The sequence below is a fragment of the Lampris incognitus genome, chromosome 3, assembly GCF_029633865.1.
Source record: "Lampris incognitus isolate fLamInc1 chromosome 3, fLamInc1.hap2, whole genome shotgun sequence".
Classification (NCBI taxonomy): Eukaryota; Metazoa; Chordata; class Actinopteri; order Lampriformes; family Lampridae; genus Lampris; species Lampris incognitus.
The window spans coordinates 1,396,539-1,413,647 of NC_079213.1; the positions used below are offsets into that span (position 1 = coordinate 1,396,539).

At 45.3% G+C, this 17,109-nt stretch overlaps 1 protein-coding gene across 1 annotated transcript in view; it reads right to left on the reverse strand.

The window, feature by feature from the left end:
* cand1 (cullin-associated and neddylation-dissociated 1) overlaps window positions 1–17,109 on the reverse strand; it is a 102,533-nt gene that overhangs the window by 5,895 nt on the left and 79,529 nt on the right. The window contains exon 24 of the mRNA XM_056275754.1: window positions 16,195–16,359. Coding sequence (XP_056131729.1) covers window positions 16,195–16,359 — 165 coding nt within the window. The remainder of the gene's footprint in view (window positions 1–16,194; window positions 16,360–17,109) is intronic.

Consider the following 17,109-nt stretch of genomic DNA (forward strand, 5'->3'; position numbering starts at 1 on the left):
ATAGTACAGTCCTCTGTATATAGTACACAGTCCCTTGTGTATAGTGCACAGTCCTGTGTATAGTACACAGTCCTCTATGTATAGTACAGTCCTCTGTGTGTATAGTGCACAGTCCTCTGTGTACAGTACAGTCCTCTGTGTGTATAGTGCACAGTCCTCTGTGTACAGTACAGTCCTCTGTGTATAGTACAGTCCTCTGTGTATAGTGCACAGTCCTGTGTATAGTGTACAGTCCTCTGTGTATAGTACAGTCCTCTGTATATAGTACACAGTCCCTTGTGTATAGTACAGTCCTCTGTGTGTATAGTGCACAGTCCTCTGTGTATAGTACAGTCCTCTGTATATAGTACACAGTCCCTTGTGTATAGTACAGTCCTCTGTGTATAGTACAGTCCTCTGTGTATAGTGCACAGTCCTGTGTATAGTACACAGTCCTCTGTGTATAGTACAGTCCTCTGTATATAGTACACAGTCCCTTGTGTATAGTACAGTCCTCTGTGTGTATAGTGCACAGTCCTGTGTATAGTACAGTCCTCTGTATATAGTACACAGTCCCTTGTGTATAGTACAGTCCTGTGTGTATAGTGCACAGTCCTCTGTGTATAGTACAGTCCTCTGTATATAGTACACAGTCCCTTGTGTATAGTACAGTCCTCTGTGTGTATAGTGCACAGTCCTGTGTATATTACAGTCCTCTGTGTATAGTACAGTCCTCTGTGTATAGTACAGTCCTCTGTGTATAGTGCACAGTCCTGTGTATAGTACAGTCCTCTGTATATAGTACACAGTCCCTTGTGTATAGTACAGTCCTGTGTGTATAGTGCACAGTCCTCTGTGTATAGTACAGTCCTCTGTATATAGTACACAGTCCCTTGTGTATAGTACAGTCCTCTGTGTGTATAGTGCACAGTCCTGTGTATATTACAGTCCTCTGTGTATAGTACAGTCCTCTGTGTATAGTACAGTCCTCTGTGTATAGTGCACAGTCCTGTGTATATTACAGTCCTCTGTGTATAGTACAGTCCTCTGTGTGTATAGTGCACAGTCCTGTGTATATTACAGTCCTCTGTGTATAGTACAGTCCTCTGTGTATAGTACAGTCCTCTGTGTATAGCGCACATGCCACTGTCGCTCTAGTTAATGCTCAGGGTAATTTGCATAGGAGACCAAGTGTTGTTTTTGGTCGTTATGACTCTGTATTGTTAATACACGGTAGGCAGGAGGTGAGACAGGGTATTGTTTATACACGGTAGGCAGGAGGTGAGACAGGGTATTGTTTATACATGGTAGGCAGGAGGTGAGACAGGGTATTGCTTATACACGGTAGGCAGGAGGTGAGACAGGGTATTGTTTATACATGGTAGGCAGGAGGTGAGACAGGATATTGTTTATACATGGTAGGCAGGAGGTGAGACAGGGTATTGTTTATACATGGTAGGCAGGAGGTGAGACAGTGTATTGTTTATACATGGTAGGCAGGAGGTGAGACAGGGTATTGTTTATATATGGTAGGCAGGAGGTGAGACAGGGTATCGTTAAAACATGGTAGGCAGGAGGTGAGACAGGGTATTGTTTATACATGGTAGGCAGGAGGTGAGACAGGGTATTGTTTATACATGGTAGGCAGGAGGTGAGACAGGGTATTGTTTATACACAGTAGGCAGGAGGTGAGACAGGGTATTGTTTATACACAGTAGGCAGGAGGTGAGACAGGGTATTGTTTATACATGGTAGGCAGGAGGTGAGACAGGGTAGTCAGGAGGCGAGACAGGGTATTGTTTATACATGGTAGGCAGGAGTCTGTGAGTCAGATTGTGAATCAAGTGCAACTGGACTTGGTATATATCCGTGAAGACGTTTCGCCTCTCATCCAGGAGGCTTCCTCAGTTCTGCCTTTCTGACTAGACCAAGCTAGTCTGACTGGCTGCTGCTGATGAGACTCAGATATTTATCCTCTAGGAGTCGTTATCAGAGCTATAGATGTCCATGGCTCTTTGTGTTCCAATGTTTAGCAACGCCCGTCGTTATCAGAGGTATTGATATGCACGGCTCTTTTGTGTTCCGATGTTTAGCAACGCCCGTCATTATCAGAGCTATTGGTAGGCAGGAGGTGAGACAGTGTATTGTTTATACATGGTAGGCAGGAGGTGAGACAGTGTATTGTTTATACGTGGTAGGCAGGAGGTGAGACAGGCACTGCAGGGAGACGGCTAGGAAGGTACCTAGTGTGTCATCAGGACAGAGGAAGGAAGACAAGGAGACTTGATGGTGGAATGAGGAAGTACAGCAAAAGAGGTGGGATAGTCAGAGAGATGAAGAAAGTAGACAGGAGTACAAGGAGACGCAGTGTAAAGAGTAGAGAGAGGTGGTGAAGGCAAGGGAAAAGGTGTATGGTGAGTTGTATGACAGGTTAGACACTAAGGAAGGAGAAAAGGACTTGTACCGACTGAATAGACCAGTGGTTCTCAAACTTTTTTTGGCTACTGTACCCCCTCTTAGATTTTTGTTCAACAAAGTACCCCTTTGACTAACCCAAAACATTTTTAGAATTAAAAAAATAAAAAAATAAATAAATAAATATGCACTGTTATTGTTATCATTTTTTACAATACATTTATTGTAAACACAACTATTTCAGGTAGAGCATGTACACTAAAGTAATCCCACTGGAGGAAAAATAATAACACACACATACAGTACATACATCCATATACTACATACATACAGTTTGTTTACATCAGTGTACTGTGTGTTAGTTGGAACAACACGCACAGCCCATCAGTAACATGTCAACAACTCTGCCATGCCACAGTGTATCGTTTCCCTTTTCCCTCCAACCCGCCCCCTCCCTGTCCAAATACCCATTTCCCATGTATTGCATGTATTCCCACATTACACACACACACACACACACACACACACACACACACACACCCAGACACCAAAGAAGAAAAATAAATAAATAAATAAAAACAAAACTGCACAATTCAACAACCGACAGGCCAGATAAAATAAATAAATGAATAAATAAACAAAACTCGGTTTGAGATCATATAGCGTTTGTTATTTTTGTTACCTTCATTTAACCAGGTAAGCCACTGAGGAAGGGTAGCACAAATATAGATTTACTTACAATGTAGTGAGACACGTGGGCTTGTGCTTCACTGATGAGTTTTGTCATCCTGGGTGGCAGAGAGGCAGCTGCAGTGATGAAGGTGTTTTCCACAGTCTGTTTCTTTGCTTTGTTTTTATCTGTCATTTTATCTGTGTCGGGAGGTGGCGAGTATTGGGCCAGATGTCCTACTTGCTAAAAGGAATGTGAAGCGGTGCGGTGGCCTCTCACATCCTGGTGTAGTGATCGTCGCGGGTCCATGAGGACCTTAGTATATGGCTGCTCCTGCGCAAATGTGTCCGCAGCAGCACCTTCTTGTGGTACCTCCTGTTTTCACAAAGTCTGCCACGGGGTCGACCGGGTTCCCAGCGGTATAACCGGGTGGGTCGATTGGACTCGTTAGCCTTGGTTGGCAGCCAATTTAGGAGAAGGACAACTCTGATTTCAAACCCGGGTAGATGAAGCTAGTTAGCCTGTCTGGCAGTTCATCTAGAAGGACAACTCTGATTTCAAACCCGGGTAGATGAAGCTCGTTAGCCTGTCTGGCAGTTCATCTAGGAGAAGGACAACTCTGATTTCAAACCCGGGTAGATGAAGCTCGTTAACCTGTCGGGCAGTTCATCTAGGAGAAGGACAACTCTGATTTCAAACCCGAGTAGATGAAGCTAGTTAGCCTGTCTGGCAGTTCATGTAGGAGGACAACTCTGATTTCAAACCCGGGTAGATGAAGCTCGTTAGCCTGTCTGGCAGTTCATCTAGGAGAAGGACAACTCTGATTTCAAACCCGGGTAGATGAAGCTCGTTAACCTGTCGGGCAGTTCATCTAGGAGAAGGACAACTCTGATTTCAAACCCGGGTAGATGAAGCTAGTTAGCCTGTCTGGCAGTTCATGTAGGAGGACAACTCTGATTTCAAACCCGGGTAGATGAAGCTCGTTAGCCTGTCTGGCAGTTCATCTAGGAGAAGGACAACTCTGATTTCAAAACTGGGTAGATGAAGCTCGTTAGCCTGTCGGGCAGTTCATGTAGGAGAAGGACAACTCTGATTTCAAACCCGGGTAGATGAAGCTCGTTAGCCTGTCGGGCAGTTCATGTAGGAGAAGGACAACTCTGATTTCAAACCCGGGTAGATGAAGCTCGTTAGCCTGTCTGGCAGTTCATGTAGGAGAAGGACAACTCTGATTTCAAACCCGGGTAGATGAAGCTCGTTAGCCTGTCTGGCAGTTCATCTAGAAGGACAACTCTGATTTCAAACCCGGGTAGATGAAGCTCGTTAGCCTGTCTGGCAGTTCATCTAGGAGAAGGACAACTCTGATTTCAAACCCGGGTAGATGAAGCTCGTTAGCCTGTCGGGCAGTTCATCTAGGAGAAGGACAACTCTGATTTCAAACCCGGGTAGATGAAGCTCGTTACCCTGTCGGGCAGTTCATGTAGGAGAAGGACAACTCTGATTTCAAACCCGGGTAGATGAAGCTCGTTAGCCTGTCTGGCAGTTCATCTAGGAGAAGGACAACTCTGATTTCAAACCCGGGTAGATGAAGCTCGTTACCCTGTCGGGCAGTTCATGTAGGAGAAGGACAACTCTGATTTCAAACCCGGGTAGATGAAGCTCGTTAGCCTGTCTGGCAGTTCATGTAGGAGAAGGACAACTCTGATTTCAAACCCGGGTAGATGAAGCTCGTTAGCCTGCCTGGCAGTTCATGTAGGAGAAGGACAACTCTGATTTCAAACCCGGGTAGATGAAGCTCGTTAGCCTGTCTGGCAGTTCATGTAGGAGAAGGACAACTCTGATTTCAAACCCGGGTAGATGAAGCTCGTTAGCCTGTCTGGCAGTTCGTCTAGGTGAAGGCAAACTCTGATTTATAACCTCCGCTGCCTTGCGGGTATACTCGTCTACGGGAAAGGCTTCGGGAAGAAACCCTGAGGAAAAATCTGCAGCCGTCTCCATTGCCAGTCGTCTCACTTAATCTTGCTGCTGGTAGTAGGTGGTCTAGGACAAGAGAGTGGGGTTGATGATGCGCAACTCTTCCTCACTTTAATCATCACGCAACTTATCAGTCATCCATCACAGGATGACTAGATGGTCCTCATCACTGCGACAGATGAATAGCATCTGTGTCATTGCAGAAAATTATGTTTCACACAGATGGGTGGATTAAAATGGGAGCAACTGTTCCAAGGCTTTCTTTCCTAGCTCTGGGTGTTCCTTCTTCACACACACCCAAAACTGTGTGAGAGTACATCCCTCGAACTTCATCTGTAGACCACGGCCACATTAAACATCCAAGATGTTTTCTTGCAGACTGGCAGGAAGCTTGCTTCTGTTGCTGTCAATCAAGAGAAATGGATTTCTCACCCAGTCCAGCTGTACAGATCTCTTCTCAATGTCAGGCAAGCAGGAATTAAAATCAGAAGTCAAGCTGACCAAATGTCAAATGTCCCTCTATTATTGACTTCACTGGAGCTCTCTCCACATCGTCATTGGAGAGGAAAGCATCTACCCCAGGAAAGCAGGTGAGATCCCCCTCTGCACATGACCTTTTCCACAGCTCTGCTTGCTTGAGAAAACCACCCACCTTGTCATACAGGCTCAGAATGTTAGTGTCCTTGCCTTGCAGACATACATTAAGTTCATTCAGCTTTGTGAATATATCTGAATGCTATGCTAGCTTTGCAAGCCAGTCAGTGTCCTCAAACAAGCTGGCATGGGGAGAGCCAGGATCCAACAGAAAGATGCGCACTTCAGATCGTAGTTCAAACAGCCTGTTGAGAATCCTCCCGCGGGAGAGCCAGTGCACCTCAGTGTGTAGTAACAATTGTGTGTGTTCAGATTCCATGTTTTCACAGTCTGTGAAACAGTTGTACATTAAGTGGCCTTGACTTAATGTAGTTAAATACCTTCACGGCATCGTTCAAAACGGCATGCAACACAGGGCTCATTTTCTTGGATGCCAGTGCTTCCCTGTGTATGATACAGTGAGTCCACTGCACGTCGGGATTCTGCTTCCTAATCTGCGCTATGAGTCCTTTCACACGGCCTGTCATCAACGCAGCTGCGTCAGTACAGACACTGGTGCAGGATTTCCAATTAAGGCCGTTTGCAGAGAAGAACGCATTAACACTGAAAATCTCCTGTTGTATTTCCCCCTAAACTCTTGCAAAAAAGGACATGTCCACAAATATCGTCCATATCCACAAACCTCACAAAAGCAACTAGCTGTGCTTGTCCACTCACGTCAGAAGACTCATCGAGCTGGAGTGAAAATGATTCGCAGACCTTAAGTTTTTCCACCACTTGATCAACAATGCATGTACCCATTGCATCGACTCTGCGGGAAACTGTGTCATTAGACAAAGGCACAGTTTTTAGTTTATCTGCTGAGTTTTTATCCAGCATAGCTTCTGTCAGCACAACAGCGGTGGGGAGTGGCAAGTCTTCAGCTCTGCTACATGGCTTTATGGCTTTAGCTACAAGCAAAGCGACCGCATAAGATGCCTTGAGTGCTTTTGCTGAGGACGTGGAGGGTTTTCTCATTGTTTCCTGTGATGAACAGAAGTCAGAAAGTTTTCTCTTAAAAAAATCTGGTGGCTTACCAACATGACATGGATGCTTTGTGATGAGGTGTCGTTGGAGGGGGGCTGGCTTCATGCAACTGTTGGCTAATTTCTCCCCACAAAAAAATCACAATGCCTGGGGAGGATTGGAGCTCATGTAGGTTGAAGCCCATAGAAATGTATTCATCTTGATACTGGCGATATTTTTTAGAGTCCATTTTCTCTTTCTTTTTTGTGGGTTCTTCATCTGTTTTCTCATGATTTTCAGCTGCATACCTATCCATTTTCTTTGCTTGCTAACGTTAATTCGAAAACTCTCATTCCAAGATTCAAATTGAACGACGTCAATCGACGTAACGTTAGCCTAATGATAATGTGATTGCGCTCGCTACTACTGGAAACAACATTGTTCACATTAATGTTGCAGAAAGGTGATTACTGAACTTTAAAATATGGAATTTAATTGAATTTATTATATTGGTATATTCACTTGTGAATTATTCATGACTATGATAAAGATTTTCACACATTTACAACTTTTCTCACATACCCTCAGGGGTCTGCACACCCCAATTTGAGAAACACTGGGCTAGACAGAGGGACCAAGCTGGGAAGGATGTGCAGCAAGTTAGGGCGATCAAGGATAGAGATGGAAATGTGCTGACAAGCGAGGAGAGTGTGCTGAGAAGGTGGAAGGAGTACTTTGAGGGGCTGATGAATGAAGAAAATGAGAGAGACAAGGTTGGATGATGTGGGGATAGTGAATCACGAAGTGTAGTGGATTAGCAAGGAGGAAGTGAGGGCAGCTATGAAGAGGATGAAGAGTGGAAAGGCGGTTGGTCCTGATGACATACCTGTGGAGGCATGGAGATGTTTGAAAGCCGAAAGCCACTTTATTTGTCATTATATTCTCATAGTGAATAACCCAGCCACTGAGGATGCACAAGCCAGTGAATCCTTAGTGCCGGTCCCAAGGCCGGACAAATGGGGAGGGCTGCATCAGGAAGGGCATCCAGCATAAAATCTTTGCCAAATCAAATATGCGGATCATAAATAAGACTTACATACCAGATCGGTCGAGGCCCGGGTTACCAACGACCGCCACCGGTACTGTTAACCAGCAGGGTGTCGGTGGAAACTATGCTACTGTCGGGCGAAGGAGAAGGAGAGGGGGAAAGCATGTCCAGAGGCAGCGGAAGAGGAGGAAGGGTAGGCATGTGGAGGTGAGAGTTGGAACTTTGAATGTTGGCACTATGACTGGTAAAGGGAGAGAGCTGGCTGACATGATGGAAAGAAGAAAGGTAGGCATACTGTGTGTGCAAGAGACCAGGTGGAAGGGGAGTAAGGCCAGGAGTATCGGAGGTGGGTTCAAACTCTTCTACCATGGTGTGAATGGGAGGAGTAATGGGGTAGGGGTCATTCTGAAGGAAGAGTATGTCAAGAGCGTGCTGGAGGTGAAGAGTGTCAGACAGAGTGATGAGTATGAAGCTGGAAATCGAAGGTGTATTGCTGAATGTTATCAGCACATATGCCCCGCAAGTTGGGTGTGAGATGGATGAAAAAGAAGAATTCTGGAGTGAGTTGGACAACATGGTGGAGAGGGTACCCAAAGAAGAAGAGAGTGGTGATTGGAGCGGACTTCAATGGACATGTTGGTGAAGGGAACAGAGGTGATGAGGAGGTGATGGGAAGGTATGGAGTCAAGAAGAGAAATGTGGAAGGACAGATGGTGGTCGATTTTGCGAAAAGGATGGAAATGGCTATGGTGAATACATATTTCAAGAAGAGGGAGGAACACAGGGTGACGTACAAGAGTGGAGGAAAGTGCACACAGGTGGACTATATCTTATGTAGAAGGCGCCATCTAAAAGGGATTGGAGACTGCAAGGTAGTGACAGGGGAGAACATAGCTAGGCAGCATCAGATGGTGGTCTGTAGGATGACTTTGGAGACCAAGAAGAGGAAGCGAGTGAAGACACAGCCGAAGATCAAATGGTGGAAGTTGAAGAAGGAAGACTGTTGTGTGGAGTTCTGGCTGGAGTTAAGACAGGCACTGGGTGGTAGTGAAGAGTTGCCAGATGGAGACTTGGTGGTGGAATGAGGAAGTACAGCAAATTATACAGAGGAAAAGGTTGGCAAAGAAGAAGTGGGATAGTAAGAGAGATGAAGAAAGTAGACAGGAGTACAAGGAGATGCAGCGTAAAGCAAAGAGAGAGGTGGCAAAGGCAAAGGCGTATAGTGAGTTGTATGAGAGGTTAGACACTAAGGAAGGAGAAAAGGACTTGTACCGATTGGCTAGACAGAGGGACCGAGCTGGGAAGGATGTGCAGCAAGTTAGGGCGATCAAGGATAGATGGAAATGTGCTGACAAGCGAGGAGAGTGTGCTGAGAAGGTGAAAGGAGTACTTTGAGGGGCTGATGAATGAATAAAATGAGAGAGAGAGAAGGTTGGATGATGTAGGGATAGTGAATCAGGAAGTTCAGCGGATTAGCAAGGAGGAAGTGAGGGCAGCTATGAAGAGGATGAAGAGTGGAAAGGCAGTTGGTCCTGATGACATACCTGTGGAGGCATGGAGATGTTTAGGAGAGATGGCAGTGGAGTTTTTAACTAGATTGTTTAACACAATCCTGGAAAGTGAGAGGATGCCTGAGGAGTGGCGAAGAAGCATACTGGTACCGATTTTCAAGAACAAGGGCGATGTGCAGAACTGTAACAACTACAGAGGTATAAAGTTGATCAGCCACAGCATGAAGATTTGGGAAAGAGTAATAGAAGCTAGGTTAAGAGGAGAGGTGACGATCAGCAAGCAGCAGTATGGTTTCATGCCACGAAAGAGCACCACAGATGCGATGTTTGCTTTGAGAATGTTGATGGAGAAGTATAGAGAAGGCCAGAAAGAGTTGCATTGTGTCTTTGTAGATTTAGAGAAAGCATATGACAGAGTGCCAAGAGAGGAGGTGTGGTATTGTATGAGGGAGTCAGGAGTTGCAGAGAAGTATGTAGGAGTGGTGCAGGCTACGTATGAGGGAAGTGTGACAATGGTGAGGTGTGCGGTTGGAATGACAGATGGGTTCAAGGTGGAGGTGGGATTACATCAAGGATCGGCTCTGAGCCCTTTCTTGTTTGCAATGGTGATGGACAGGTTGACGGACAAGATCAGGCAGGAGTCTCCATGGACGATGATGCTCGCGGATGACATTGTGATCTGTAGCGAGAGTAGGGTGCAGGTTGAGGAGAGCCTGGAGAGGTGGAGGTATGCACTGGAGAGAAGAGGAATGAAAGTCAGTAGGAGCAAGACGGAATACCTATGCGTGAATGAGAGAGAGGACAGTGGAATGGTCAGGATGCAAGGAGTGGAGGTGACAAAGGCATTTGAGTTTAAATACTTGGGGTGAACTGTCCAAAGTAACGGGGAGTGCAGTAGAGAGGTGAAAAAGAGAGTGCAGGCAGGTTGGAGTGGGTGGAGAAGTGTGTCAGGAGTGATTTGTGACAGAAGGGTACCAGCAAGAGTTAAAGGGAAAGTTTACAAGATGGTTGTGAGACCAGCTATGTTATATGGTTTGGAGACAGTGGCACTGACGAAAAGACAGGAGGAGGAGCTGGAGGTGGCAGCGTTGAAGATGCTAAGATTTTCACTGGGAGTAACGAAGAAGGACAGGGTTAGGAACGATTAAATTAGAGGGACCGCTCAGGTTGGACGGTTTGGAGACAAAGCAAGAGAGGCAAGATTGAGATGGCTTAGACATGTGTGGAGGAGAGATGCTGAGTATATTGGGAGAAGGATGCTGAATATGGAGCTGCCAGGGAAGAGGAGAAGAGGAAGGCCAAAGAGGAGGTTTATGGATGTGGTGAGGGAAGACATGCAGGTGGCTGGTGTGACAGAGGAAGACGCAGAAGACAGGAAGAAATGGAAACGGATGATCCGCTGTGGCGACCCCTAACGGGAGCAGCCGAAAGTAGTAGTAGAGATTCTCGTAGTGAATGTGTTCTCTGTGTGTAACCATGCTATTGTATAGGAGCAGTGGGCTGCTGCAGCACCCAGGGACCACCTCCACTTATTTCCACTGCCTTGCTCAGGGGCACAGACAGGAGTATTAACCCTAACAGGCATGTCTTTTTGGTGGTGGGAGGAAACCAGAGCACCCGGAGGAAACCCACGCAGACACGGGGAGAACATGCAAACTCCACACAGAAAGGACCTGGGACTGCCTGGGGTTCGAACCCAAGACCTTCTTGCTGTGAGGCAACAGCGCTGACCACTGGACCACCATGCCGCCAAATTCCTGATGTCTTGATGCTCATTAACAGGGGTAATAAAATCACAGGAAGTTGAATCAGTCCATCTGGACACGTTTATTGACAAACATGCTGAGCCAGAGGTTGGTCCACCCCAAGGATCGGGTCCCCCAGCACAAACAGCAATATAGTGTAGCTGTTAAGTGCCGGGAGGATTACCATGACTTGTACATTGGGGAATCTAAACAGACGCTGGCCAAAAGGATGGCACGACACAGGACAGCTAACATGTCAGGCCAGGATTCCACAGTCTACATCATCTACAGGCCAGGACTCCACAGTCTACACCATCTACAGGCCAGGACCCCACAGTCTACACCATCTACAGGCCAGGACTCCACAGTCTACACCATCTACAGGCCAGGACTCCACAGTCCACACCATCTACAGGCCAGGACTCCACAGTCTACACCATCTACAGGCCAGGACTCCACAGTCCACACTATCTACAGGCCAGGACTCCACAGTCTACACCATCTACAGGCCAGGACCCCACAGTCTACACCATCTACAGGCCAGGACTCCACAGTCTACACCATCTACAGGCCAGGACTCCACAGTCTATACCATCTACAGGCCAGGACTCCACAGTCCACACCATCTACAGGCCAGGACTCCACAGTCTACACCATCTACATGCCAGGACTCCACAGTCTGCACCATCTACAGGCCAGGACTCCACAGTCTACACCATCTACAGGCCAGGACTCCACAGTCTGCACCATCTACAGGTCAGGACTCCACAGTCTATACCATCTACAGGCCAGGACTCCACAGTCTGCACCATCTACAGGTCAGTGGCCACTCTTTCAAGGATGAGGATGTACATATCCTTGATAGGGAGGAACGCTGGTTTGAACGGGGAGTCAAACAGGCCATCTATGTGAAGAAGGAACGACCATCCCTGAACCTGGGGGCTAAGAGTACATCTGTCACCATCTTACAATGCTGTGATTGCAACTATTCCCCAGTCCTCTGTGCTTTGCCATTGAAATGATTGGTTTCATATGCAAGTTGCTGTGAGCATTAACTAGAGTTTAAAGTCTAGTTAATGCTCAAGCCCCTATTTGCGTATGAAACTGGTTGTTGGTTTGGGTCGTTATACCACTGTATTGTTTATGAGGGTGAGGACACCTGCAGTCACTGTATTGTTTATAAGGATGGGGACACCTGCAGTCACTGTATTGTTTATAAGGGTGGGGATACCTGCAGTCACTGTATTGTTTATAAGGGTGGGGACACCTGCAGTCACTGTATTGTTTATAAGGGTGAGACACCTGCAGTCACTGTATTGTTTATAAGGGTGGGGATACCTGCAGTCACTGTATTGTTTATAAGGGTGGGGACACCTGCAGTCACTGTATTGTTTATAAGGGTGAGACACCTGCAGTCACTGTATTGTTTATAAGGGTGGGGACACCTGCAGTCACTGTATTGTTTATAAGGGTGGGGACACCTGCAGTCACTGTATTGTTTATAAGGGTGGGGACACCTGCAGTCACTGTATTGTTTATAAGGGTGAGATACCTGCAGTCACTGTATTGTTTATAAGGGTGGGGACACCTGCAGTCACTGTATTGTTTATAAGGGTGGGGACACTTGCAGTCACTGTATTGTTTATAAGGGTGGGGATACCTGCAGTCACTGTATTGTTTATAAGGGTGAGACACCTGCAGTCACTGTATTGTTTATAAGGGTGAGACACCTGCAGTCACTGTATTGTTTATAAGGGTGGGGACACCTGCAGTCACTGTATTGTTTATAAGGGTGAGACACCTGCAGTCACTGTATTGTTTATAAGGGTGAGACACCTGCAGTCACTGTATTGTTTATAAGGGTGAGACACCTGCGGCCACTGTATTGTTTATAAGGGTGAGACACCTGCAGTCACTGTATTGTTTATAAGGGTGGGGATACCTGCAGTCACTGTATTGTTTATAAGGGTGGGGGTACCTGCGGCCACTGTATTGTTTATAAGGGTGAGACACCAGCAGCCACTGTATTGTTTATAAGGGTGAGACACCTGCAGTCACTGTATTGTTTATAAGGGTGGGGATACCTGCAGTCACTGTATTGTTTATAAGGGTGGGGGTACCTGCGGCCACTGTATTGTTTATAAGGGTGAGACACCTGCAGCCACTGTATTGTTTATAAGGGTGGGGACACCTGCAGTCAGGTGAGACTGAAGAGGTCACCTAGATGATGATGAAACATTTCTGTCAGTAAACATTGTGTCCAGATGAACTGACTCAACCTTCTGTGAATGATTGCTAATGTTTGTCTCCGGGTGGGATTCCCTTAAATCTGACCAAATGATTTGCTTCACACAGACGAGACACAGGGACACAACTAGAGACACGTTAGCTCATGGGTGTACATCTGACAAACAGCTGTTCTTCTAAAACAACCCTCCATCGTCACTCTTCTCTACTAAACTAATACACCAGATAACCAGAGCATGAATGGCAGATAACCAGAGCATGAATGGAGGTCTATGAGACAATGAAGCCGTTCAACACTTCCGCTTTTGGCCACAGGGGGGCGCAGAGTCAACAACAGTACAAAACTTCTCATAGCATCCACAAATGGTCTCCATGTGCGACTGGTACACTGTAGCATTTTTTGGACTCTGCTATCATTCGCGGCACTGTTGGTTGACTAACCATGTCAATGTCATGCTAATTACACCTGACAACACCTGTTTCTGACTACGACAGCACGACTGTTCAGTACTCACACATGCCTGCAGGGTAACTCATGGCTGTCTCTAAACTGCTACTCTTCTGTGAGTTGCTTTGGATAAAAGCTCGATGAGACAACGTCAGAAACAAACTGAGTGTACTGGTGAAGTATAAGCTGGGTAAATATGGGTTGTGTGACAAACTGAGTGTACTGGTGAAGTATTAGCTGGGTAAATATGGGTTGTGAAACAGTGTACTGGTGAAGTATTAGCTGGGTAAATATGGGTTGTGAAACAAACAGGTTACTGGTGAAGTGTTAGCTGGGTAAATATGGGTTGTGAAACAAACAGTGTACTGGTGAAGTATTAGCTGGGTAAATGTGGGTTGTGAAACAAACAGTGTACTGGTGAAGTATTAGCTGGGTAAATATGGGTTGTGAAACAAACTGAGGGTACTGCTGAAGTATTAGCTGGGTAAATATGGGTTGTGAAACAAACTGAGGGTACTGGTGAAGTATTAGCTGGGTAAATATGGCTTGTGAAACAAACAGGTTACTGGTGAAGTATTAGCTGGGTAAATATGGGTTGTGAAACAAATTGAGGGTACTGCTTAAGTATTAGCTGGGTAAATATGGGTTGTGAAACAAACTGAGGGTACTGGTGAAGTATTAGCTGGGTAAATATGGCTTGTGAAACAAACAGGTTACTGGTGAAGTATTAGCTGGGTAAATATGGGTTGTGAAACAAACAGTGTACTGGTGAAGTATTAGCTGGGTAAATATGGGTTGTGAAACAAACAGTGTACTGGTGAAGTATTAGCTGGGTAAATATGGGTTGTGTAACAAACAGTGTACTGGTGAAGTATTAGCTGGGTAAATATGGGTTGTGAAACAAACAGTGTACTGGTGAAGTATTAGCTGGGTAAATATGGCTTGTGAAACAAACAGGTTACTGGTGAAGTATTAGCTGGGTAAATATGGGTTGTGAAACAAACTGAGGGTACTGCTGAAGTATTAGCTGGGTAAATATGGGTTGTGAAACAAACTGAGGGTACTGGTGAAGTATTAGCTGGGTAAATATGGCTTGTGAAACAAACAGGTTACTGGTGAAGTATTAGCTGGGTAAATATGGGTTGTGAAACAAACAGTGTACTGGTGAAGTATTAGCTGGGTAAATATGGGTTGTGAAACAAACAGTGTACTGGTGAAGTATTAGCTGGGTAAATATGGGTTGTGAAACAAACTGAGGGTACTGCTGAAGTATTAGCTGAGTAAATATGGGTTGTGAAACAAACTGAGGGTACTGCTGAAGTATTAGCTGGGTAAATATGGGTTGTGAAACAAACAGTGTACTGGTGAAGTATTAGCTGGGTAAATATGGGTTGTGAAACAAACTGAGGGTACTGCTGAAGTATTAGCTGGGTAAAAATGGGTTGTGTAACAAACTGAGTGTACTGGTGAAGTATTAGCTGGGTAAATATGGGTTGTGAAACAAACTGAGGGTACTGGTGAAGTATTAGCTGGGTAAATATGGGTTGTGAAACAAACTGAGGGTACTGGTGAAGTATTAGCTGGGTAAATATGGGTTGTGTGACAAACTGAGTGTACTGGTGAAGTATTAGCTGGGTAAACATGGGTTGTGTAACAAACTGAGTGTACTGGTGAAGTATTAGCTGGGTAAATATGGGTTGTGAAACAGTGTACTGGTGAAATATTAGCTGGGTAAATATGGGTTGTGAAACAAACTGAGGGTACTGGTGAAGTATTAGCTGGGTAAAAATGGGTTGTGTAACAAACTGAGTGTACTGGTGAAGTATTAGCTGTGTAAATATGGGTTGTGAAACAAACTGAGGGTACTGGTGAAGTATTAGCTGGGTAAATATGGGTTGTGTAACAAACTGAGTGCACTGGTGAAGTATTAGCTGGGTAAATATGGGTTATGTAACAAACTGGGGGTACTGGTGAAGTATTAGCTGGGTAAATATGGGTTATGTAACAAACTGAGTGTACTGGTGAAGTATTATCTGGGTAAATATGGATTGTGAAACAAACTGAGGGTACTGGTGAAGTATTAGCTGGGTAAATATGGGTTGTGTAACAAACAGTGTACTGGTGAAGTATTAGCTGGGTAAATATGGGTTGTGTAACAAACAGTGCACTGGTGAAGTATTAGCTGGTAAATATGGGTTGTGAAACAAACTGAGTGTACTGGTGAAGTATTAGCTGGGTAAATATGGGTTGTGTAACAAACTGAGTGTACTGGTGAAGTATTAGCTGGGTAAATATGGGTTGTGTAACAAACTGAGTGTACTGGTGAAGTATTAGTTGGGTAAATATGTGTTGTGAAACAAACTGATGGTACTGGTGAAGTATTAGCTGGGTAAATATGGGTTGTGTAACAAACAGTGTACTGGTGAAGTATTAGCTGGGTAAATATGGGTTGTGTAACAAACAGTGCACTGGTGAAGTATTAGCTGGGTAAATATGGGTTGTGAAACAAACAGTGTACTGGTGAAGTATTAGCTGGGTAAATATGGGTTGTGTGTCAGCACCTTAATGTCGTAGTGATCTTTAAGTCCGTCCTCTACGTGGTTTAGGAAGGTAAAGATGTCCAACCGGTCCAGACAGCTGTCCAGCAGAGTGTACATACACTCAAACGCTGCCTTCCTCAGGTCCAAGCCATCATCTACTGTGTGTTTAAATGGTCCCATTTCAACCTACACACACACACACACACACACACACACACACACACACACACACACACACACACACACACACACACACACAAGGCATTACAACAACTATGCTAACTAGCTCGTCCTCAGCAGCTCTTCATCATTACCATGTAGAGAGAACTACATCTGTTGGTGAAGTGCATGTTTTAGTACTACTGGATACTTCAACAGTACTATGTCCATTGGTAAACTGAATACTTTCAATTCAAACCACAGTTGTAAAATGTAAAAAACAACTCAGGCTTATTTCCTAAGATGAAGGACAGCTTGACATCCTGAACGGTAATTTCCAGACGTTCCAGTGCTATTCAGCAGGGCTGCAGCTGATGATGACTTTCCATTAATAAATTAACAGTCTATAAAATCAATTAACAGTCTATAAAATGTCAAACATAATGACAAATGCGTGACATGTTCAAAGAGAGTTCATTTTGAAGTGATGGATCTGAGAGAGAGCAGTAATTGACCCTTCGCTAAGCCCCGCCCTAGAACAGCCACTGTCAAATCCTACATTAGTAACCGTTACTAAGCAGGGGAGGCCTGGCAAGCTATCGAGGAAATGCCGAAGCGGTGCGCTTACGGTACCTGCAAATCAGACAGCAGATATCCTAAAATTTTGGAGGGTGGGGTCGTATTTTGGGCTTTTCCTAAGCCTAAAACACAAGAGGAAAAATGTCGAATGTGGATCAAACAGTGTGGAAGACCTCACTCACAGCTGAATCCATCGAG